Source organism: Furipterus horrens, unplaced genomic scaffold (assembly GCF_987537825.1).
Source record: "Furipterus horrens unplaced genomic scaffold, mFurHor1.1.pri manual_scaffold_13, whole genome shotgun sequence".
Taxonomy (NCBI): Eukaryota; Metazoa; Chordata; class Mammalia; order Chiroptera; family Furipteridae; genus Furipterus; species Furipterus horrens.
The window spans coordinates 16,161,055-16,187,765 of record NW_028327183.1 but is presented as its reverse complement, the minus strand read 5'-3'; the positions used below and the strand labels follow the sequence as shown (position 1 = coordinate 16,187,765).

The 26,711-nt window shown below is 43.8% G+C and overlaps 1 protein-coding gene across 4 annotated transcripts in view; it reads right to left on the bottom strand.

Annotated features, from left to right (window-relative positions):
- WWP2 (WW domain containing E3 ubiquitin protein ligase 2) overlaps nucleotides 1-26,711 on the bottom strand; it is a 127,345-nt gene that overhangs the window by 50,639 nt on the left and 49,995 nt on the right. For all 4 annotated transcript variants that reach the window (XM_090261089.1, XM_090261088.1, XM_090261091.1 and 1 more), the window contains 2 exons: nucleotides 26,382-26,478; nucleotides 1,975-2,102 (listed from right to left, as the gene is read on the bottom strand). In XM_090261089.1, the coding sequence (XP_090117215.1) occupies nucleotides 1,975-2,102; nucleotides 26,382-26,478 (225 nt within the window). The remainder of the gene's footprint in view (nucleotides 1-1,974; nucleotides 2,103-26,381; nucleotides 26,479-26,711) is intronic.

Here is a 26,711-nt window from a genome sequence, read left to right as displayed (position 1 = left end):
CCTGCTCCACAAAGGAAAGGTGAGGTCTTTCTGTACCCCTTGGATAGATATTAAAGAGCCTACAAAGTCCAGGCTGGCTGCGAGGCAAAGGTGAGCTGTCATCACAGCAGAAAGGAGAGAGGAGAGAGAGGAGAGAGAGGAGAGGAGCCAAGAACTTAGTATTTTAACAGGCAGAAATCCCTTAAATGCAGTGACTGTCCTTTGCAGATGGGTTCGGGGAACACTTTCTGGGCATTCGGATACACCACCATAAAACATTTCCAAGGCAGTTTGGGGTTACGGATATTTGGCTTTCTGAAGACGTGGCTGGCCCCTGCCTCGTCTGCTGAAACACAATGTTCCTGGAGATAAGGACAATGAGCAAAGGTACCTAAAAATAAATGTCAGGGAAATACAGATCTGTGTAAACGTCAAGAGTGACTCAAAGACCACCACCATATATAGTCAATCTCCCAACAGTTTTCATAAGAAAAACAGAGGTGGCTGAGAGAACCCAGTATGCCCTAAAGAACAAAGTGGTTGGTACATGGCCCAGGCTCCAGGAAACAGTTGGTTCCAAAGAGCCAGTTTTCCTTCCCCGTTTGTAAACACTGGCCCTCCTCGACAAGAGACTTGTTTTTCTAAAGGAAGTACATACATATACTGGAACTCCAGAGCTGCGCACGATTTTCTATAACACGGCCCCTTTCCGCAGACAGGAGCATGCACACTATGACTGCATGGTTCCAGCACTCGGACACCTGGTGTGGCACAGGGGCACAGGGGAGCTGATAGTTCATCCTCGTCCTCAGGGCTCAGGGCCAGCTAGTTAATTCAACTTCTTCATGCAGGTCCCCAAATCCAGGGAGAACATCAGGCCCCACACATGCAGTGAGCCGTGCAGGAGACGGGCCACTCCACCCCAGAGTCCATCACAGGTACCAATACAGCTAGGCACCACGAGCCATCAGAGGGCACTGCAGCGCTCGTACCGGGCTGCCAGAGAACTGAGTCATTAAAAAAGTAACCCCAGTGGATCTCTCCTACTCAAGTCCATCACACAAAGGGCATTAACAAAGCCATGACAACACTTGTGAAAAAGCTCTGCTGTGCCAGATCGCTCATCCTTCACGTTGCACCTCTGCTAACACAAGCATCTACAAAATTCTTTCAAATGTCACTTACCAACTGAAACACTGACAGTTTACTGAAGCCACATCCATGTCCCTTCCCAACTGTCCCAGATTAAGACAAATTACCAAACGACAAGCAGTCAATAAAGATCTGAAAGTGTAAGACATTTAGAAAAATAATTTTTTTTTCTTTTTCCATTTCAACCCAACACTGACCTGAGGAGATAGAAAGAAAATATGACAAAAAAATGAATTGTTTTGAAATAAGCCCTTCCCTTTTCACTTCCAAGGAAGCACAGCCATGTGCAGAGACCGCCAGTGTGAATGTTGAGGGCTGCCTATCCTCAAATGACACAAACGCTCTCACTGGACAGCCACAGAATGCTCCCCCACCACCAGTGACAGTGTGGCTTTGCCCCTGGTCAGCATCCTAACCATCAACAGCACTGCCATTTTCTCCGACTCGGCTCCTAGCAACAATACTGTTTTTTTTCTCCCTAAGTCTAATCACTTCCTTAAATTAAGAAAAGGAAAAAAAAAAAAGTACCATATATAAGTAAGATATCCTCTCCCAATGAAATCCAATGTTAATAAAAAATGGATATAAAAATCAGTATTTGTTATTTCTGTGCAAAGGAATATTTTAGAAGAGTCATGTGGAGATGAACCTTAGCTATACAGAATATGCCAGAAATAAAAGAAGATGGGTCAACGGAAAGACTGATGGATTCAAATTCATCTTAGTATTGGAGACTTCTCTCATTCGCCCTACATTTTGACATAGACAGAATCCTGACTCCTTGTTAAAACAGGTTAGAGGCCTTTGATTCAGTCCAGGCTGGCATTTCGGGCTGTAACTCACCTGTGCCATTGGCCAAGCCACTGTGGCTTGGGTTCTTGATGGGCTGGCGGTGCCGGTTGCTAGTACCAGGGCTTCGCTCACCGGTTGCTGTGGTTGTTCTGGCTGAACCACTTGAGTGTCTGTGCGTCCTAGGGGTTCAAAGTATAAAGCAGACAGATATAAGTCACTATGGAAAAAAAAGAGGGGTGACCCACCTAAGTAACCGTATTCCCTCTCTCGTTATTTATTGGAAGTAAGGCCTTCAATAGCCCCTGCAGTCCTTGACTTAACAGATGCTGGCTTCAAACAGAGAGACCCAGGTAAGCTTCCTTCTTGGTAAAAGCCCAGAAGGCAACTTTGGGTAAACTTTTCCACTTGAAGTAAACAAATCCAGAGTGAATTACTCCCACATCTGAAATAACTGGCAAAATACCCTGTGACCATCACATTATTTTTATTGGGCTCAAATGTAAGAAATAAACAAGAATCACTGGACCACTGGACAGGATACAGATGACATATTTCTCCTGTTATGCAAAGCCTCAAACTTACCCAAATTCATTTTCTCTATAGTTAAAAAGATGTTTCCCTTCGGAACAGAAGTCAAAGGGCATTAGACAACTTCAGCTAATGCATAGGTGGACATATTTGATCTAGAAAAGATGATTCCACAGTCCATCCAAGTAAACAAGAAACTGCAGAAAGAGATCAAATCACAGGAGAAAAGTGGGGTCTAACAACAGTGAACCTATCTGACATCGTCAGAGAACACCAGGCAGTATGTGTTCTCACATTCCTGTTGTAGCACCTTCATTCACTCAGTGACAATGCCTACGCTTCCTTGCCTTTCCGCTCAGAAGCTTTGTCAAAGGAGATTATTCTACCACTTAGTCAATCTATAATACTTTACAACAGTGAGACCATTTAAATAGTATCCAAGGATGGGAACTGTGGAGAGGAGGGGGGTGGATGAAGATATAAGAGGGTATAGGGGGATAAATGGTGATAGAAAAAATAAATTAATTTAAAAATATATCAATAGTATCCAGTAAAGAAAAGACTACCCCTCTCCAGGCAGAGATATAAAGGTCCAGAGAACAATCTAAAATAAACCATGTGACATGGGGCAGTAAGAACACTATCAACAATAAAAGTAATAGCAATGACCAGGGAAGTATATGCTATGCATTGAGCTGCAACATTATATCTCAGGTACCTGTGGTGTGTTGTGTACTTTACAAATATTCTCTCATTTAACATGGAAACCCTAGAAGTAGTTTACTATTATAATGTCAATTTTGCACACAAGACAACAGACAGAGAAAAGTCCAGTAGAAAGTAAGCAACCAAGACTCCAGCCCTGGCTGGTGTGGCTCAATGGATTGAGTGCTAACCTGTGAACTGAAAGGTCGTGGGTTCAATTCCCTGTCAGGGCACATGCCTGGGTTGCAGGCCAGGTCCCCAGTTGGGGGTCATGCGAGAGGCAACTTATCGATGTTTCCCTCACACATCCATATTTCTCTCTCTCTTTCTCCCTCCCTTCCCCTCTCTATAAAATAAATAAATCTTTAAGAAAAAGGAAGGACTCAAATTCAGGTCAACGGCCCAAGCTCCCTGGCTGCAGCCTGAGGTGGAAGGCCTGGACTTAAGTTGAGTCCGTCCCTGGTGGTTCTCTCACTGGTCACTTAGCCAATGGAGAGATGAAGAGCTCTAACAGAAAGATTCCCCGCTGGGAGGTGCTGTCCCCACCAGAGCAGTTCTGCTGGTCCACTCCAGCCCTGGGTGTTGGGACAAGCCCGCAGCACACCCAACTAGAAGGTTCCTCGGGGAAGAAGAGGTGCCTCCACCGACTACCTTCTCTAGCACAAGAAACAAATTCTTCCAACAAGATGGGCATAAGCCAAAATGTTAACAGTGATTATCTCTGGGTGTTAAAAACATAGATGCCTTTAGCTTTTCCTTTTGTGCTTTTCTCAATGATTGTAGTTTCTTCATGGAGTAGTATACTTTTGAGCAAGGAAGAAAACACAATTAAAAAAAAAAAAGGGATTTTCTTGGGCTCACACAAGCAAAAAGAGAGAGAGAGAGAGAGAGAGAGTGGAGGAAGAGAGGAAGAAGAAGAAGAAACCAAGCAAACACGAGAGCCCTTCTTACCTAAAAACTGTGGGCAGTTAAAAATGGATAGAAGGGCACAGCTGAGCTACGGAAATAAAGATTTAACTTGGACTCTCTTTTTCCAACTTATTTTTTCCCTGAGCTAATTTCATAAATCAAAAGCTGTCAACCACACCTCAGTCAAGAAAAATATTTCAAAGTCCCCACTCCACGGGAAGGAACGTCAGCATTAAGCCTTTTACCACAGCTCCACATCGAAAGCTGAATGGGTGCAGACGGGTTCCAAAGGGAGACGCAGGATTTAGCCCCTGGTGGACGTGTGCGTCTTTGTGCTGAGGGCAGAGAGCTTGAGAGAGAGGCAACTGGTTAATGGAAGGTTTACTTCGGCCAAGAATCCCCTTAAAAGGACAAAAAAGCCTCTGTGCTCCGGTCCTCTCCGCCCGCAGCAGCCGGCTGTGCCCCTAAGGAACAGCAGGCCGCGTGGGCAGCACGGAAAGCGCCGCGTGGGCCCTGCCACACACGCGGGCTCCGAGCGGCCCCGCAGCACGTCGCGCTGCCAGGCTCCCAGGCTCCCGGGCTCCGCGCCCCTCGGCACAGCAGCGGGGCGGCACGGCAGGGTGGGCTCCGTTGCTCTCCTGGCTCCGCCCTCCCTTCCCCGAAAGGGTGTGCGGTCAGAGTTGAGAGAGAATACTTTCAGAAATGTGTAACCACTAATGACAGCAGCTTACCCTGAATGACAGGCTGGGGCAGGGCCGGGATTAGCCCGTAAACCAGGGGCAGCTGGGACCACTTTGCGTGAACTGCCGCCTCCCTGCCTGTGGCCCGCTGCCACCCCCGCGCCCCTCACCACCATACACACGCCCTCCCAACGGGCTCTTCCTTTGCCCAAAATCTGGAGCTCCCACTTTTTTCCGCTTGAATTGCCTTTAAAATAAGACTCTCAGAAGGAAGAGAAGGTCTCAGTGTTTGAGAAAAATCCTTCTTTTGGCAGTTTCCTCTCTTGGAGGACTCATTCAGCCCTTAAAAGATGGGCCTGTGTCGTGATTAAAAGCTGGCCCAAACGCTGAAACCACACACCAGAAGCCAAAATAGTATCAGGACAAAAGTGGGGCGATGGGGCGGGGATGAGCTGCGCTCCACCACGGACAGCCTGGCTTCAGCTCTGCCAGTGACTTCAACCTTGGCCAGATCCCTCCACCATGTGGGGGGCGGGTGGGGGGCTGGGGGAAGTTATACAGCCCCAGGGCAGTCAGAAGAAAGTGGAACAGTGAAATCCCACAGGTGGTTTCAAGTCACCCAGTTACAGACATCCAGCTCTCTTTAAGACATGCCCTTCTCAATGCCCGCGTGTCCTTACCTAAGGTCCTCCCTCAGACACTGAGGCCTCCCAAAGCAGTGGCCATCCAGGCCAGGGCCCTAGGATTCTCTCTACAAGACCCTGAAAGTGGAGCTGATGCAGGGAAGGTCCCCAGGACAGGGCTCTGGGCTGTCGTTTGGCATGCACATTTTAACATTCACAGTGTTGGCCTCAGTCCTCAACTGACCCTGACAGCCAGAGCCTTGGGCACCTGGACACATCTTGCATTGCCCTTCATGAAGGCCACTGAATTCCATTGTCATTATTTTCTCAGCTCTAGGCCCGGATCTAAGTCTAGCAACAAAACTGAAACAGTCCCTGACCTCGAGGAGTTTATTATGTATTGGTGGAAATGCAATAACTTGGAATTTTGCTCAAACACGAATTTGCATCACACCCTACAAAGCTGGTGTGTAGGAGCCTGGAATGACAACCTGGCATTGTCACCCCACTGCAGCTTTGTTGACCATCGTCACATATGTAATACATTTTGTGGAGTAATTCAACTAAAAAATTTTGTTTGTTCAGTTACAAAAAGGACGTCAGTCCTAGCATTGGTAACATAAATGAAAATAAAGAGCCAAAAAAGTGATGGCTCACAAGCCAGACATAAAATTTTCTGCTAAGTTATAAAGTGAAATTCAAAATTTGGTGGTGACTCAGAATTTGAGATCGATAAGTCTATCATATCCTTTATGTGGAAATTGATTTTAAAAAGTAGTTGGTTGTTTCATCAAAAGTTCCTGTTCTTCCAAATAAGCACATGAAGGATGTTCAACATCATTCATCATTAGGGAAATGCTAATTTAAACCACAATGATATATAATTACACACCTATTAGAATGGACAAAGTGGGGGGAAACAGAATATAACAAGTGTTGACAAGAATACAAAGCAACTGGAACTCTCAAATATTACCAGAAGGGATGCAACATGGTACAGCCACTTTGGAAAAAGAGTTTGGCAGTTTTTTATAGTTAAACATGCACTTAGCATATAAACTAGCAATTCTATTCCTAGGTATTTACCCAAGAGAAATGAAAACACATATTTACATAAAACCTATAGGCAAGTGTTTATAGTGATTTTATTCATAAGTTTCAAAACTCTAAACAACCAAAAGCCCTTCAAATGGTGAATGGACAGACTGTGGAATATCCAACAATGGAATATTACTTTGCAAACAAAAGGAACAAACTACTGATACATGTAACAACACAGATGAATCACAAATGCATTATGTTAAGGGGAAGAAGACTGACACAGAAAACTACAGAGTATATAAATCGTTCCATTTTTGTGACATGTAGGAAGAGGCAAAACTGTAGGAAAAGAAAACAGATCAGTGTTTGCCAGTGGCTGAGGGAATAGAAAGAGGGGTTGACTACAGAACTTTTGGGGGAGACAAGACTTTCTGTATCTTGATTATGGCAGTGGTTACCAGACTACATGCTTTTGTCAAAACCCACAGAACTGTACACTGCAAAAAGTGAATTTTACTGTATGCAAATTATACCTCAATAAGTCTAACTTAATTTTAAAAAGCAATTTGTGCATTTCAGCTACCACAAAATAGTTCATCACATGAACAAAGGTTTTAAATGGCAGGTAAGTTATGGCATGAGAATATGCTTTAAAAAACAACAGGAAACAAGAACGTTGATGAAAATGTGATTTAGGCAATATTCAGGACTCTAAAAACACTCTGTATTAATAATGTAAGGATTCTTCACAGACTACAGACACATCTCTCCCAAATGTCAAGAATCCATGGCTGACCAGATACCAGCGACAAGCATATTTTTCCATCTTGGTAAAGGAGGTTCTTGGATCTCAGTTCAACTCTGTTAGTTTTTGAGCTCAGGAAAAGAGAAGTTTCAGGGTATAACAAGTAATAGTGGGTTTTCCTCCATTAGAAATAAAAGATGCCTAAGTTAAAATTGCCTAATAAATGTAAAACTCTTCTCAATTTCCAATGCAGGGATATTTGCCTAGATGACTAGACCCAAGAGGGTGGTTCCCACCCCTCCTCGGAGTCCTCTTAACTGGGCATTGTCTTTTAATAGCAGCATGGAAACAAAACTGAGTGAGGCTGGGCCAGTTTCCAGCAAGACAGAACCAGCAAAAAACAGGCACTTAAAATAGAAGCATGGCGAAGAAATGGGAAGCGGTTGATGGGAAAAGAAATGATTTCCACCGTTCAGAGAGGCATCAATAAGCAAACCTACTCCCACCTACACTCTCCTAAATTCTTCCTTCTCATTCAAAAGTAGATTAGAAAAAAAATAGGGAGGGGGATAGAAAGGAGAGGTGAAAAGGGAAAGGCGCAATTTTGAGTTAAAATGGGACCATTCTAGTCATTCCAAGGGTAATTTACGGCTCCATTCCCCACCCTGCCTCTAGCTGCCAGCCTCTGAAATGACAGGAAAGGTAAAAATAAAACTGCTGCCAAGTCTATTCTCCATTACAGAAAGACAAATGCTTTACTTCTGCACAGCCTGGAGTACAGAGCGATCCTCTCAATGGTGGCAGTTTTATGAGACTGAAAATTCATCATTTTTTTAAAAAGTATTTTTTATTGATTATGTTGTTACAATAGTCCCAATATTTTTTCCCTTTGCTCCCCTCCGCCCAGTACCCCCCTTCCCTCCACCAATCCCCCCCCCCCGGCTTAGTTCATGTCCATGGGTCGTGCATATAAATTCTTTCCCTTCACTCTTTATTATTCTTAACGTCCCCTTGTCTATTTTGTACCAACCAATTACACTTCTTAATCCCTGCACCATTTCCCCATTCTTCCCCTTCCCCCTCCCAGCTGCTAACCCTCCAAATGATCCTATGAAACACCTATGATTCTGTTCCTATTCTGATTTGCTTAGTTGGATTTTGTTTTTATTTTTTAGATTCAGATGTTGATAGTTGTGAGTTTGTTGTCATTTTAGTGTTCATAGTTTTGATCTTCTTTTTCTTAAGTAAGTGCCTTTGACATTTCATATAATAAGAGCTTGCTGACGATGAACTCCTTTAGCTTTACCTTGTCTGGAAAGCACTTTATCTGCCCTTCCATTCTAAATGATAGCTTTGCTGGATAGAGTAACCTAGGTTATAGGCTTTGCTTTTTATCACTTTGAATATTTCTTGCCAGTTCCTTCTTTCCTGAAAAGTTTCTTTTGAGAAATCAGCTGATAGTCTCATAGGCACCCCTTTGTAGGTAACTCTCTGCTTTTCTCTTGCTGCTTTTACGATTCTCTCTTTATCTTGAACCTTTGGTATTTAATTGATGCAGTCTTCTTTGCGTCTAGCTTGTTTGGGACTCTCTGTGCTCCCTGGACTTGTATGTCTATTTCCTTCACCAAATTTGGGAAGTTTTCCTTCATTATTTTTTTACATAAGCTTTCAATTTCTTGTTCTTCTTCTTCTCCTTCTGGTACCCCTATGCTTCAGATGTTGGCACGTTTAAAGTTGTCCTGGAGGTTCCTAAACCTCTCCTCATTTTTTTTCAACTCTTGTTTACTCTTTCTGTACTGGTTGACTTTTTTCTTCCTTATATTCCAAATCACTGATCTGAACTCCAATTTCCTTCTCTTCACCATTGGTTTTGTGTGGGTTTTCCTTCATTTCATATAGCATAGCCTTCACTGCTTCCCATATGCATTTGCCATACTCAAGCATATCTGTCAAGTCTGTCAGCATCTTTGTCACCAGTGTTTTGAACTCTACATCTGTTAGGTTGGCTATCTACTTGTTTGTTAGGTTGGCTATCTCCTCGTCGCTTAGTTCTCTCACTGGAACCTTGATCCATTCTCCTTTTGGGCCATACCTCTCTGTCTCCTCATCTTGACAGGCTCCTGTGTTTGTTTGCCTCTGTGTCTTAGGTAGAGCTGTCACAGTTGTTACATTGTAAGGGGGGGAGCCCTAGGTATTCATCAACATGGGCAACCCATTTCCCCACATTGTAGTGCTGTATGTGGGAGAGGGGTCTGAGAGAGAACAATACTGCTTGCTCAGCACTCGCCCCTTTTCCAGGCACTTCTCCTACTTCCGTATGGGACTGGTGTCTCTCTAGCTGTTGCCCTGGCCATCATTCCCAGAGTGGGTGGATCTGTGGACATTCTAGGACCATGGGGGCCCTTTAAATAATCCTTTCAATGGTGGCAGTTTTATGAGACTGAAAATTCATTTTAAGAGAGAATATACAATAAAATTTGACTTATCTAATGTATTTCCAGGTTGCATGTTGGGCTTAATTGAAAAGAATGCTCAAATTTTGTTTCAGAATCTAGAATTAAAGTTATTTTTACTATTTACATTCATTATGGCATTATATAAACATTCAGTGTACAAAATACAAAAAAAGATAAATTAAAAGTCACCTTAATAAACAGAATGATATATCATATTCACCCTGGCTGGTTTGGCTCAGTGGATTGAGCGTCGGCCTGCGAGCTAAGTGTCGCTGGTTCGATCTTCCAGTCAGGGCACATCAGAGAAGGAAAATTCTGATTCCAAAAAACCTCCGCTGCCTTGCTGCATACCTCTTCAGGGGGAAAGGCTAAGGGAGTAAACCCCGACAGAAAATCCGGAGCCGGAGTCCCTAAGGCGGTTTGACGTTGTAGTCAACACCGGCAACTCCTGCGGCGCACCTGAAGCCAAGCTGTATTGACTCCGTCTTTCCCTTGGATCCTTCAGCTGCGAAGAGAGGGGGGGTCTGCTGCATGGGCAACAGCAGACCCTCCATATCACCCTGCCCAGGCTCTGTAGCTTCAGCTTCACTGGAGAGGACACTCCAGCGTCATCGCAAGATGTCGATTCAACACGGGAGGAGACAGATACCGTGTCACTCCCGAGTCGGACTGCACAGCCATTCTCGGCGGTGCAGATAGACTCTTAAGAAGCTACACCATCGTCTCTCGAGGCTCTGTAGCTTCAGCTTCACTGGAGAGGACACTCCAGCGTCATCGCAAGATGTCGATTCAACACGGGAAGAGACAGATACCATGTCACTCCCGAGTCGGACTGCACAACCATTCTCGGCGGTGCAGATGGACTCTTAAGAAGCTACACCATCGTCTCTCGAGACGGACGGCTGCCGACGACGATATCATATTCATGGGTTAAAAAAGCAATTAAGTAAAGATGCCAATTGTCTTCCCCATCCCACCCCCAAAAAAGAAAAGAATGCTCAGACAGCCTCCCAAAGAAACTTCAAAGAGAGCTGCAGTTCAGGAGAAGTGCTCGTTGTCACATCCTGCGCCACCATCCTGGTTGATGACTAGAGGTTCCCTGAACACAGATGGCAGCCCATGATTTCTTTGTCCTATGGTCTGAGATGGTACTGAGCATAGGATGCAATCACAGCTTATGAGACAAGTGTCATGGGCCACCAACCTCCTCTGACTTCATAACTGGAACCTGCATGGGGCTCCGGCTTACACAGGTGGGACAGAAATGATTCTCCAAACTTATTCCTACTGGCATCACATCATGTCCGAACCTGGGCCAGCTCAGAGCATCTCTGTGCTACAGCCCCAGACCAGAAAGGACAACACAGGACCCTGAAGTCCTGAGGATGACAGATATTAGGGCAGGTTACTAGGGGTGACAGTATATTGCAGCATTATTTCTAAGTGTTCTGACACAACAAATCACAAAGGCAGGGGAGAGGTAAGCTCCAAAAAGAGAATGTTCCATGGATATTCCTCAAAACACCCTTCTAAACTCCTCCCGAGGAAAACCAGAGCCTTTGCTGATCTACTCTCATGGCATACCCTTGTCTGGACTCTTCACCCAGCTGGCTGCTCACCCTAAACTTGATCTAACTGTCCCAGGCTACAGTAAACGTCCTTGCATCCTCTCACATGGTATTCCAATCTTTCCCGTTATGGCAATTCTACGTGTAATTATTTATTTGTTTTGTGTGTTGGTTTAATGTCTATCTCCAATAAGGTCTGTGAGGGCAGGGCCCATGTCTGTTTTGTGTACCTTCATAGAACCAGCACTCAGCACGTGCCTGGCCCCCTAGTAGGCATATAAGAATATTTCCTGAATGAATCAAAGAAGCAAGCCACCAGGTTCAAAAGTACTCTTGCGCCTGTAATCTCTAGTACCTCCTACGTTCTTTAAAATCCAGTCACTCCACCCCATCTCCCTCGAACCCTTTAAAAAATGAAATCCACGCACAGGATGGAATCTATGATTTACCAGCTATTGGCAAGTGTCAAAGCTACAGTCTTCCAAAAAGGCTAGCCCTAAGCATCATATGAAAACATTCTCTGGTAACAGGGCCTAGAAATAAAAATTTTATTAAGACTCATTTTGCGCCCACGTGCTCAACACTAAAATTGCAAGACACTCTCCAAATCCAACGAAATGGGTTTTTTGTTTTTGTTGCTCTAGCTGTAATTTTCAAGGACCCTCCAACAGTAAAGACTAGGCAAGTGATTAAACATGGGAGTTAAGACTTGAGATATCTTCTGGGGTGGGCAGAATTTCTAAGCTGATGATCCTCCTGAAGATACCCTACCCCAATACCTAAAACCGGTGAGTGTGATGAAACATCACAGGCTTGATTATATTATGTTATATGGCACCACTGACCTCAAGAGAAGGAGATCATCCAGGCAAGCCTGATCTAATTATGTAATCTCTTAAAAGCAGAGTGTTTTCTCTGGCAGATGTCACATGTAGAGGGAGAAGAGAAAATGCAAAAAATTTGAAGCAAGAGGGACATTTGACACACCCTTTCTGGCTTGAAGATTGGGCAGGACACCTGAGAAAAAACGTGGGTGGCCTTTAGGAGCTGAGAGAGGCCCTGATTGACAGTCAGCAAGGACATGGGACCTCAGTCTCACAACCACAAGTAACTAAATTCAGTCAATGACCGGAATGAGCTTTAAAGCAAATTCTTCCTTAGAGTTTCCAGATAAGCAAGCAGCCCTGCCATTACCTTGATTTTGGCCCTGTGAGACCCTAAGTAGACATTCCAGCCAGCCACACAGTGCCAAACATGTGAACTACAGAATTATAAGCTAATTAATAGTGTTGTTTTAAGCCCTAAGTTTATGATGATTTGTTATACATCAATAGAAAACTAATATATCCTTTCACTACAAATAAATGTCAATTTCCACAGAAGATATTAACTCTTAAATATATGGTTAAGTAATAGCCTCAATCTACTAATTCTTGCTGATCACCCTACCTCACTCTAGTTAGAGGGCCTTACACAGTTATGGCCTTGTCCTATAGAATCGGTGCTCATCTCACAGGGACAGCATTTCTATGATCCAAACATCCTTTATGAGACACATTTCTAAAGTGCAACCACTGCTTGGGAACTGGAACAACTATCCATGAGTAAGATATTACTGCTCTTAGAGGATAACATTCTTTCCGGGTACAGTTCAGACACACAGACTTGATTCATTCTTTTTCCAAACAAGATTGTGGTTACACGACAACTTGTCCCTAATTCCAGTGTTTACCTTAAAAGTTGCACAGATTTGAAGAGAATTCAATATAGAAATATCAATCATAAAGAAAAAAAGAGATGAAACAGGAGAGACTGAACAGGCAGTGGGAACCCACCATGCTCTCGGTGGTTAGGATGAGCCTTGAAAAGCACCGGGCAGTCCTGATAAAAAGTTTCCCAAGGATCCAAGATGGCAGAGGAGAAAGTGGAAGCTACACTAACCTCCTCCAAGGACCAGTCTGGATTTACAACTTAATTTTGGAGAAATCATCTGGAATAACCAACTGAACACTAGCTGGAAAGAAGTCTTACAACCACGGAGAGACAGAAAAGGCCGCTACATCACAACTTGACCGGTAGGGAGTGCAGAGACACGGAAGGGCTGGCTGGGCTCCCACGGGTGGCAGCTGAAGGGACTGAGAAACAGCTCGGCAGCTGGGGATTCCTCCTGAGAAGGGCAGGGTCTAAACCCCCAGCTGGGCTTCCCAGCCTACAGCAACAAAGTGGAAGGTAAAATAGTATCAGTTGTGAAAAGCGAAAAGCCACAGGGTTTCTTGCTAGCCGGAGAGAAACGGTGGGAGAAAAAGAGCTCTTAAGCGGATCACATACGAAAATATTTTGGCCCCCACTTACCCTGGGCTCAAGCAGAGTGAAGGCAGAGAGGACTGGAGACACTGGGGAGAGTTTGGCGCAGTGGCTTTGAGGGAAGAACTAGGGGAGCAGCCGACCAGGTCCCAGTGCTGACTCATCCCCAGTACTGCAAGCAGACCATTCCCCTCCAAGTGGCGTCAGCTTGAGGGGAAGCAAAAGCCCTGCCTACAGGAATTAAGCTGCCACACCCACGGTCCTTAAGCCTGATGACAAATCACAGATTGAATAGATTAATAATTAAAGAAGACAGACAAAGGCAGTAGGTCCCTGGAAGTCTCCAACAGGCTGCCTAGGGCCAGACTGGTACATGATCTGGTACATGATCTGACGAACCAGAGAAGTGCAGATCATTCTAAGAAGCACCAACAAACAATAGGAGTCACAAAAATGGGAGACAGAGAAACAACCCCCCATCAAAATGAAAGGTAGAATCCCCAGAAAGAGTGCTAAATGAAATAGAGGGGAGCAAACTATCAGATATGGAATTCAAAACATGGATTATGGAGAAGCTGAATGAGCTCAGTAGCAACTACAAAGAACTCCAGGGAAACTACAAGGAACTTACTGAGAATTGCACCAGCATGAAAAAGGACATAGAAGCTATCAATAAGAGCCAGGAGGAAATGAAGAATACGATCTCTGAATTGAAGAACACAGTAGAAGGCATTAAAAGCAGGCTAGAGGAAGCAGAAGATCGGATCAGCGAGCTGGAGGACAACTTAGACAAAAACTCCCAGACAGTGCAACAAAATGAAAAAAGACTGAACAAGAATGAAGAGGTTCTAAGACAGCTGCAGGACAACATGAAACATAATAATATCCGTATCATAGGAATTGCAGAAGGAGAAGAAGAAGAGCAAGGGATAGAAAACCTCTTTGAAAAACTAATGACAGAAAACTCCACTAACATGAAGAGAGAAAGAATCATGCAAGTCCAGGAAGCACAGAGGGTCCCAATGAAGATGAACCCCAACAGGCCCACTTCAAGACACATCATAATTAAAATGGCAACATTCAAAGACAAAGAGAGAATCCTAAAAGCAGCAAGAGAGAAACAACTAACAACATACAAGGGAGCTCCAATAAGGCTATCTCAGATTTCTCAGCAGAAACACTACAAGCCAGAAGGGAACGACAAAAAATATTCCAAGCAATGAAAAACAAAGGCCTACAACCAAGAATACTCTACCCAGCAAGGCTCTCATTCAAAATGGAAGGTGAAATAAGAAGTTTCCAAGACAAAAGAAGGCTAAAAGAATACATCTCTACCAAACCATCATTGCAAGAGATGCTAAAGGGTCACTTGAAAGTTAAACTATGTCTGTGGTATCATCAAAGATATTTAATTTACAGGCAAGAAGAATGTCAAATGCCTTGCAACTGGGTGTCTTTCCAATAAGACAGTCATACAGATTTAGAGACTTGTTTGTGGGTTATGTTACATAAATTAACATGTGTTTTCTGTTTTCAAAGGGCATAAGCCTATGATCTCATTACCTGAGTGATTATCTGTACGTATAAGCCTCACTTAATCCTGTCTGCAGCGCTGCTACCTGAGACTCAATGGTTTTGCTGAACTAAGTGGCTGGGTTGGTGAAGAATGGGGTAGTCTGTGGGCTTCACTTTAAAACTGGTTCCTCTTTTCTATCTTAATGGCTTGGTCTGAAAGGGCCCAGAGGTCTGAGAAGGGGGAAACCTAAAATATTTCTCTCAGCCCAAACTAAGTATAAGGGGCAAAAGGGTTTTGGACAGGTGAGATGTATCTGGCACACATTCCTCCAAAGAAGCCCTTCTTTTCCCTAATGTGGGACATTGAAAAATTAATCCCTGCCTTTTGTCATCTAGTAGTTATGGACTAAATGATGTCTTTTAACCCTTTTGCCAAATCTGTTGCCCCCAGAATACAACAAGGATGCCAGCCTGTTAAACCAAGCATGCCGTTGTCCGGGGACAGCCAACTGACCTGGAGTCTGCACGACCCTTCCCCATGTGGGAAGCCTACCCTCCCCTCCACACCCCCACTCTTATTAGGGATTTCTGGACCCAAGGGTAGGTAGGACGACGACCATGTCCAGCTTGAAGTAGTTAGAGGAGCTTGAGACCTTCGCTCATTGTCCTTTATAAGATTATAAAGGGTCTTAATATCTGAGAGGAAGGGATTATTTTTTATTGTTAAAATAATTAATCATTTATTTATTAAAAAAAAAGAAGAAGAAAACATGAAAGGGTGAAGCGGGAGAGCTTGTATGTACAAACCATGGGCATGGATTTGGTGGGGGATTGCTGGGGGAGGGAGGGTGCTGGGTAGAAGGGAGCAAAGGGGAAAAAATTGGAATTATTGTAACAATATAACCAATAAAATATAATTAAAAAAAAAAAACCTTTCCCTACTCCTTGTTTCCCTGAAATCATTGCTTCTCAAGAGTAGGGGTGCCAAGGAATGTAAACCCACCCTGAAGTTCTGGCAAACGAGCAGCAGCAACACAGGAGTCTTTCATCTCAACAAATATTTATGGAGCTGCTGCTACGTGCAGCAAGGAACCACTCTAGGCCCTGCTAGGGACATAAAAATGAATAAGGCACAGGCGCCTTTGACGTGGTGTCTGAGAACTCAGCACCACCACCCCTGTATCCAACATCCCCCCAAAAAAAGTAAATGGAAGAGAAAAAAGTAACTCCTCAACTCATTATTCTTTTCTAAGTGTAAACAAAATGATATGATTTGGTTTATAATAAAACTTTTTTTAATCTTTAACCTTTTAAGCTAAAACTAAAAACACACACAAAAAGAACAAAACTAACCTGGTCCTAATCTCCCCTTTTCCTTTACAAAATAACAGTTATTCACACCATATTCTACTCTAGGTTTTCACTAATATCATTTAAAACTTTTTGTATGTAGACCCAGCATAGAGACATGCTATAAAACTAAGAGCGAAGCCAAACAGAAAAATCTTCAGACAGAAGCCAGTGTATAATTCTTGTTCTCTTCACACCATTAGATGCAGAATTTTACACTCCATTATCAAATCATCAGCGAGGCAAAGAAACCGTCAAGTCATCAAGACAGAAAAAAGGCAGGCCATGCAGAGGCTTGACACAGAAACTCAGCCTAGACATGTGAAACAAAGAACCCAAGACAGGAATTAAAAGGCAAGAGGATGAAGACAACAAAGATATCAAAAATCACAAGGAACATAAATGTACTAATCGTGATGGTATAAAGACAGAAGTTATATTGGTTTCTTAAATGTCCAGTTAAATGCTATTGCAAGCAACACCATCTAAATAAAATGTAAGGACCAAAAAGGTTGAAACTAAATGGATGGGGGGAAAAATATGCCAAGCACATACAAAAGAAAGTTGAGGTAGCTGTGTTAACGTCAAACAGATTTTTAAGAATGATTTCTAAAATTCAGGTATAATTTACATGTAGTAGAATCACCCTTTTGAACAATGCAGTTGAGTTGAATGAGTTTTAACAAATGTACACAGTCATGTTACCACCACCACAATCAAGAGACAGAACATTTCCATTGCCCCAAATATTTGTTGGTACCCTTTTGCAGTTAGTCCCTTCCCTCAGTTCCCAGCAACTGCTGACTGGAGTTCTGTCCCTATAATTTTGCCTTTTCCAGAATGTCATATAAATAGAATCATACAGAATGCAACCTTGTGTGTCTGACTACTTGTACTTAGCATAATGCTTTTGAGCATCACCCATGCTGTTGCAGGTCATTTCTTTTTACTGCTCAGACCAAATAAATGCTAAGAGAAAAACACTTAAAAAAAAAAAAGGATCATGAATAGGGATAAAATATTCAATTTGCCCATAAGACATATCTCAAATTTGTATTGTGGACCCAATAAAATAACCCTGAAATACATAAAGCAGGAATCTGTAGATATGACCTGGCCCCACACATTGTCACCCTCATCGCCTATTTGCCCATCACTCCCTCCACTCCAGCCAAACAGGCCTCCTTACTATTCCTTCAACTCGAAAGGCATGTTATCCCACCTCAGTCCCTTTTAACAGCCATTCCTCTGTCCAAACATCCTTCCCCCAACTATCCTCATGGCTAAATCCCTCACCTTCTTGAAATCTTTGCTTAAAGGTCACCCTCATAAAAACATCTCTCTTGACTGCCCTATTTACTACTACATCTTGTTGTTATGTGATTCATTCATACCTATTTTTGCATGGATCAAATTTAGTTTTTAAATAATAAAAATCAATAAAACCAGAAAAAAAGAGAAACACTCTGGGATTTCAAATTATTATAGAAGCCAAGGTACAGAATGTTTCCAGAAAGGACTCGCCCACATGGTTAAATCTGCAGACAGGTCAGGGAGGCCTTTGTGGCTATAGTTATGGCAGAATGATAGAGATAAATGCCAGCGTGAGGTAAACTCATACATAAGTGGGAATAAGAATGGGAGGCCCAAAGAAAATTAGACAAATATTTTCAATAAGTTAAGGGCACATAATAACTTCAGAAAACCCTGTGACATGTGATGCATAAAGTAATGTAAATTCTGTATTTCAGTTCTGTGACAATTTTTACCTAATGCAAAACCTAAATATAGATTTGTTTTAGTGTTTTATTTTTTTTAAAGACTTTATTTATTTTTAGAGAGAGAGGAAGGAAGAAAGAGAGAGAGAGAGAGGAACATCAATGTGTGGTTGCCTCTGGCACGCCCCCAACTGGGGATCTGGCCTGCAACCCAGGCATGTGCCCTGAGTGGTAATCAAACCGGCGACCCTGTGGTTTGCAGGCTGACACTCAATCCACTGAGCCACACCAGCCAGGGTCCTGTTTCAGTGTTTTAAAGGGGTCATTCTATTTAGACTATTGAGACTATTGAATATGCCATCATAGAGGGAGTCACTAAACCAAATCTCAATTCTCACCTCCACCAACCTGTCGGTTTCAAGAAGAGCCATTGATTCCCAACAGAATCCTAAATGAAAAGCTTTATCTCATCACAGCAAACCACAGCTACAAACACCATGGGTTAAGCAACCCTTTTCCCCACCATCCATATCTGTCCAAATCATTTGCCATCAGTTCTGTTCTGGTCCTCCATCATCGCATACCCAAGCTGCCCAACTTCCCATGATTCAAAAAGTCATTTCTCCAAGACCCATATTCATTTTATTTACTTCTCCCTAAATTCTTTCCCTTTCAATAACAATTTTCTAGGACTGAGAGGTCCTAGAATGCAGATACACATGCAGTAGACATACCACAATTGTGGTGACTCTTCTACTGTTCCTGTTGTTAATGTCAGAAATACATTTTGTTTTGCTCTGCATCTCCTAAGTTAGGTTTTCATTCCTCCTTCTATGAATACACTTTCAGAGGATCGACTCTACCCCAAGGAGCACACAGAACCATTGTTCCATGGAGCCTGCTAAACACCAGTCCCTACCATTATGGGGGATGCCATTTTCAAGTGGCAGCTTCATAAGCTCCTTCGCTCCTGCATGTCTCAGTGCAAGAGCATAGGAATACCCACTATTCTTCTTCATTCTTCACCTTGTCTCATTAGTCAGTCACCCAGTCCTGCTCAATGATTATACCTCCTAGATATTTCTGTCTCCTCTGAGTTCTACCACTGCCCAAGGCTAGTCATCAACTTCTCTCACATCAGTTCCTACAAGAGTCCTCTTATCGGTCCCTGATTCTAGCCTCAACCTGCACTGTGTCAGACACTCCCACCCTCTTCTAGTCCACATGCCTAGCTTCTCCTGCCCACACACTGCAGAGGCTAGAAGACCCTCAGATTCCCTGGGATTCAGCACCAGAGCAAGAGCTGGAAGGGCACAAGTGGCATATGGGGTGAAGGGGAGAACGTGAAGTGACTGGCAAGGGAGCAAGTGCTGGGTAGACAGCTTCCTCCTGGGCAATCTCCAGTGGCCAGACAGCAGCACCGTCCCCTCTCTCAGCCCTCTCTTACACACACCCACAAAGCAGTGAAGCAAGGTGCCCCACCCTGGTGACTACCTAAGGCTCCGCCCCATACAATTTACAGGTGCCTTTTCTACAATAGGACACACTAAGATAGGGAGTCAAAAGAGCTCTACCTAATATATAGAAACAAACACAGGGAGACTGCCAAATTAAGGAGACAAAGAGATATGGCCCAAATGAAAGAACATAACAAAACTCCAGAAACAGAACTAAATGAAATGGAGATAAGCAACCTATCAGATGCACAGTTCAAAACACTAGTTATCAGGATGCTGTCACATCATAAAAAAGACCCAGACAGAAATGAAGGTGAATGAAGTGAAAGAAAGAAAAATCCACAGGGAACCAACAGTGGAGGGGATGAAATCAAGATTCAAATTAACGACTTGGAACATAAGGAAGAAATAAGCATTCAATCAGAATAGCAAGAAGAAAAAAGGACTCAAAAAAATGAGACTAGAATGAGGAGCCTCTGGGACATCTCCAAACATACCAACATCCTAATCATAGGAGTGCCAGAAGGAGAAGAGGAAGAGCAAGAAATTGAAAATATACTTGAAAAAATAATGAAAGAAAACTTCCCTAATTTGGCAAAGGAAACAGACATACAAGTCCAGGAAGCCACAGAGGGTCCCAAAGAGGACCACACCAAGACACATCATAATTAAAATGTCAAAGTTAAAGATAAAGAGAGGATCTTAAAAGCAGCAAAAGAAAAGCAGAGCATTACCTACAAAGGAGTTCCCATAAGACTGTCAGCTGATTTCTCAAAAGGAACTTTCCAGGCTAGAAGGGACTGGCAAGAAGTATTCAAAGTGATAAAAAGCAAGGACCTATAACCTAGATTACTCTATCCAGCAAAGCTATCATTTAGAATGGAAGGGCAGATAAAGTGTTTCCCAGACAAGGTTAAATTAAAGGATTCATCATCACCAAGCCATTATTATATGAAATGTTAAAGGGAACTATACAGGAAAAAGCAGCTCAAAACTATGAACATTAAAAGGGCAAAAAATGCACAACTATCAACAACTGAATTTAAAAAACAAACTAAGCACACAAGCAGAACTGGGACAGAAGCATAGACATGGAGATCATCTGGAGGGTTATCAGCTGGGAGAGGGAAGGGGAAGAATGGGGAAATGGTGCAGGGATTAAGAAGCATAATTGGTAGGTACAAAATAGAGAGGGGAAGTTAAAAATACATAATACAGGAAAGGGTAAAGCCAAAAGACTTATATATATAGACTTATATGCACGACAGATGGACATGAACTAAGGTGGGGATTGCTGGAGGCAAGGGGAGGTACTGGGAAGAGGGGAGCAAAGGGAAAATAAATTGGGACTACTGTAACAACATAATCAATAAAATATACTTTAAAAAAAGATCTGAATAAACAAATGTATGAAAAGGTATAATGTATAATTTCAATTAGCAAAAGTTAATAAGTTAGCACATAAAGGAATGTATAATTAATCTCCATTACTGCTTTCAATATCTGGTTCTGAGAATGCAGTAGGGCTCTTTTCCACAGTCTCAATCCTATTGCACAGGAGCCAACCGTTCCAAGAGAGCGCTGTCAGCTCCTTGTGAGCAGGGACTGAGTTATCACTGAATGAATCAACGATTCACACTTACTCCTTTCATGACCACTACCTCTTCCCCAGCAATCGCAATGGAACTCTAATAGCCAGACTTGAAGTAAAAGCTGTTGGGTGGAAGGCTGAATGGAAACTGTAAAGGTGCTCGATTGAGTTTCATGATGACAGGGTGACATCTGCAAATAACTGCAGTTCCAAACCAAGTAGCCTTTAGTCATCTTAACTGAAGGAGTCACTGGCGGCCAACAATCACTGAGAGAGTGGCCCAGTGCCCAAAGGCTCAGTTCCCGGCCCTCCTTCCCTGTTAGCTTTGCTTCCCAGTACCCCTTGCCACCCACCCCCGGACTCCCAGCAGTGTTCCCAGCAGAATCACTCCCAGTTGAGTTTATTTTTCTTTCCTTTCTGGGCTAGGATGTCTGCAGACACAGCTGATGAGCTATTTAGAGCTTGCCAGAGACCGTGGGGCTTTATAAGTCTTGGAGATTACACCTCTTTTAAATCTTCAGAGGTTATAAATGCCAAGGCAAGGGAGTCAATAAATTTGACATGTTTTCATCAAAGCAAGACAAAAAGGGAAAGAGGGAAAAGCGGTGAATGAGCACTCTCTCATAAGAGGTTTGGAACTTTCACATGTTAACAAAATCACGGGGTTGCAGGGGGGATGCTTGTTAACACACAGATTCTGACTAACACTGGCCAACACTCAGAGCTGATAAATGTAGACAAATTTAAGACCTCCAGCCCTTCACCAAACACACATGCACACACATTCATGCCCATTCACACATACTCTTATACAAAATAACTTAAATACACACAGAACAATTAATCACTTAAGCCCCTACATACAGCTTCTTTACCTCGGTCCCCTTCACAGTTTTCAAACTGATTAATGATAAACTTTATGAACCTAAAAGCAAATTCAATGCATTCTTCCACTTTTTTGCACCATTCCCCTGTATGACCCTGGAAAATCTACAGGGATTCTACACTGAAGAGCTTAGTTATTCAAGTCTGAAGAAATCTTTACGGCTGAGCTTGGAGAAGCAGCATCGCTAGAAGATATTCCTACAGGTTCTACCTGTTAGCTGATTTCACGTTCACTCCCTGCTTTCACATAATAGCTGGGGAGGAGCAAAAAATCACAGGTGACAAAGAATGAAACGACAAAGGGACTCAAACATCCTGGCTTTCCATTCTTCAGTCTGGAATTGCACAACTATATCTAACCAGAAAAGATGCTCTGAACAGAGCTGCCAGCCCCAGTGTGGATACCCTCTGCCGGATTCTCTTTCCCTCCACATACACCCTACTGCTAGCTTCTCTAGTTCACGAGTTAGCTGCCTCAACTCGTCCATAAGGTACTGTACTGATCGACAGACAGTGGACGACGTCTCTCTGCAAACTCCCACCCCACTCTTTCCTCGGCATTTCCGTCTCCACTGACATTTTCTCTCTCTGAGCTTCCCCAGCACTCAGTTTTATTTGCCAGTTCCGTATACATCCTGTGTATATGCAGATGTGAACTCGCTGTGGGAAGTGCTGCAGGCCAGCCCTGTGCACGGTGTGCACCATACCAGGCACACATTATTAGATCTTCAAAATCTGGATTGACTTAGGCATGGTTCCCAAAGCCAGCCCTCACTCCAGCAAAATAAAATAAGCACAGGGGGATTATTAAAGGGTGTAGTAGGTATTCCCCGTGCCAACTAGCACACACTCTCCCAGGGGGCTCCGTGACACCCCGGGCACTCCACTGCTGGAATAAGGAATGCTGGCTGAGGACACAGGGCAGGATGGCACACTAACAGACAGAATCCTGGGCATGCTGCATGCCCCTCCCACCCCAATCAAATACCAGATGGTGTGGGACCAGCCCTCTCAGGCCACCAAGATCAGTGCCGTTCTGACACATTACCTGGCAGTGACCAGCTTTCATCTGGAACCCATTTCCCTACCTCCCAAACAAAATTCTCAGGCCTGAGGTTTCTAAGTGACAGGAACGCAAGGCCAATGTGGAACACTGACTTAGAATCATCAGCGACACTGCTACGTACATAAAATGGGCAAAATAGAAATAAGTGGTCATTATCAAGCCTAGAGAAATCCTAGATTCTGAACCTGTCCGCCACGGCAGCAAACAATTTCTCCATCATTGCTCAGTTTTCTGTGTGTATGTAACACTTTTTTTATTTTTACTAAGAAATGTACCATGGAAACAAAAGACTATATGAAATATATATTCAGTTTAAAGAAGAGCAATAAGATGAACACTTGGGGAACTACCGAGGCTCAGCATGAGCATCCCCAGTGCCTAGAAATCTCTGAGTGCTTCCTCCTCACTACACCCGGCTCCACCTCCCCAACAGTCACCACTCTCCTGAGGTCAGGGCTAGTTATTCCCTCCCATTTTTTATAGTTTTACTATCTATGAAGGCATTCATAAAAAACATACATGACCTAATTTTACATTTTAAAAGTTTATGTAAATTACATCATACTGTATGTTTTCTGTGACCTGCTCCTCTTTTCCAATGTCATGTTTCTGAGATTCCACTGTCTTAACGTACCCGTCGTTCACTCATTCTATGGGTCAGTGCTTCATTATAGGAAGGATTATACAACAATTTTGGTGTTAACTCTTCCTTTAATCAACCAGACCCAACTGACTATGTACTAACACGGTCTGTCTGCAGATAAATTTATGCCATGTGAATTCTTGGTGGCAAACCCGTGCTGGTTTCCATGTGGCAGACCAGATGATAAAATAACTAGAGCTGTTTCACTCAATTATTCATAAAAGAGTGGGCAAGATCTCACTGAGGGATGGAGCTTTAAGGCCTTGATTGGCAAGCAAAAGGTGCCTTTGCTAGATGAACTCAGGTAGATGAGCCCCTAGGATAAAACCTTCACACAGGTCCAGTTCTATGCTTAATAACACAGGGAAAAGGAGAGGAAAAAGCTGCTTTGTCGTTGCAATCTTCACCTTCATGGGCACGTCAGAGCACCTTTGATCATTGCAAATAGCACCCAAGTCCAAGAAAAACCTGCCCTTCAAGCAGTGAAAGCTAAATATTTAGTCTGGGAGGCAGCAGACAGAAGCCCATCACTCTCTCTGCCCCAGCAAACCAAGGACAGCGGGGCATTGTCCTTGAATCCTGAAGGTCTGATTCATCACCTCTTAACCGCTGTGACTGCACCAGTAACGCCCCATTTCCAGGTTAGGGGAGTGGGTGGAGGGGTGCAACAGACAGTCTCCAGAGTAAAGGCACCCCTCCCACCTTCCCAGAGCACTCCCAGTGTGCGAAGCCCTCAGACAACACACCTCACCTCAGTGAATTCCCACAATGACCCTGTGAGGCAGGTAATACCCCCATTTTGCACCTGAAAAAAGCTGATGCACCAAGAGGCTTAGTGACTTGGCCAATATCACATAGCAAGTTGTACGGGTAGCACTCTTACCCCGCCAACTGCCCTGCTACCTCCTGCATGTGCATGCTGACCAGCAGCAACGGGGATAGCTGACCAGTATCTTCGTAGGGCACAGAAGATACTGCCTTCGGTGATACTTTCAAAAGCATCTGCTGCTGAATGGCAGCAGCCATGTGACCACTGAATAAATACCTAGACAGTCGAGGCCTGTGAAACTCAGAGGCCACGCATGAAAAATGTGGTGGCCAGGCGGATGGAGGACTCCCATGTGGGTTAAAAGATCTGGTAGGTACTCTGCCCACCAAGAATGAACTGGCATTGAATGTCTACATGTGTCGTAGCAAAAATGAACCCGATTTTATGTTGAAGTCTGGTGGCTGCTTTAGCAGTCAACAATCCTCAACATGAATGACAACAGAGGAGGGCCATTGGCAGACAGCGTGTGGATTTCAGGGTCTATCACCTACAGGACTTCAGAGAGCAATAAACAGGTCAAGAACTTAAGTCCAAACTTGTTAAAAGTTGGACTCTGCCTTCCAGCTCCACATAATTATCAGTTATTGGATGCAAACTTCCCAAGTCAGCTGAAGGCCAAGGTGGTGGTTAGCGCAAAACTGAGAAGGTATCCCTCTCAGTGAGGGGGTGCTGAGCTAATCCTCTTTGCCAGCCACTCGCCACTAAAGACATTCTGTTTTCTCTAGTTCTGGGTGCCCATCATTCCTTGGGGGACACAGACTTGCCAGTTACATTGTTAGTCCTTACACTGTGAGACTTGACTATTCATCCCAACCTGTAAGTCACTGAGCAAGTCACAGAAATGGGCAACTGGCCTTTAAAGTGTGGGGTAACACCTCTGCAGAGGCTTGGAGAAAAGATGACAGGGAACCAGCACCTTGGCTTCTAATGATGCTATAAACAAAAGATCCAAACACCCAACCCTCTGTTGCTCCTGACCCCTGTAAGTTACTGAACCTCTGAAATCCTCAAAACAACCAAATCCAAAGAGGCTGACAGTTGTCCTCAGAGGAACCTTTCCAGATGCTGTGGCTATTGGCTAAAATCATGCTGTCTCTCCCAGCATTTTCCCCCACGCCCCGGGTTTTGTTTGGGAAGATTTTACTAGTTATTCACCTACTCTCCACAGGTTAACAAAAATTTACAAACTACATTCATATGATTCTTCTCCTTAAAATGTCTGGGAATTTTGTACATTGTAATAAACAATAAAAACAGGTTCCCAACCCCCTCCCCACCTCCCTAATACACTTAAAACTATTCTCCTGCCTGGGAATTCAGTTGCCATGAAAATGAGTTTGCACCATTAACAGAGGCATAAGATGGGACTACCAGTAAATACGATGAAGTCATCCATGATACACATAACATATATCTCAGACTCTAGGTACGGAGGTCTTAACCAAAATTCCCAGGAGAACCACGGATCAGCCCCCAAAGTAGAAACAGACAGACAGGAAATGTCACGTACAAAGAAGCACTGCGCTAAGCTTTTCTGTGTGTATCCTGGAAGGGAAGCTGTGGCTGCTGCACCTGATGCATAAAAAGCAGTCAAGCTCTGCGCAACAGTTCCTCTTATCCAAATAACCAGCTTAGCCAGTCCCCATCTTTGACAAGCAACCCCTGATCCTTCCGAGAATCCTGAGTTTTGTACTCCTCTCTGGGCCTCCTTAACACACTGAGTCAGTTATAAGCTTTCTGGAAATTTCCACCAGTTTCTAACATAAACTGTTCCTCGCCAGTTGCCAGCGTGTTTTCAATGGCTCTAAGCACCTTCAGGCTCCTCCTCATCCACAGGGGTCTTACCGTGATCTCCCTCCAAAGCAGTTTGTGCTGGGGGTCTGGTGCCGGTTCTCTGGAGCGACAGCTGTCCCGCTGGATTCTCTCGAAGGTGGCTGTGGTCCTGGAAAGGGAATCCATCCCAAGAAAGGACAAGTGTTGAGAAGTATGGCCCTTGTTTGAGATCTGGCCGCAGGAACAGACTCGCCATGGCGGAACACAGACAGCCGTGCGAGCTGCAGCTGCCGGCGCAAGAAGGAACTAGCACAGCAGCCAAGTGAGATCTGATTAGGGCCACAAACCAGAAGGGTTCAAACCTGGGAAACAGCTCTTCTTCTCCAAGACCTTTGGGAACGT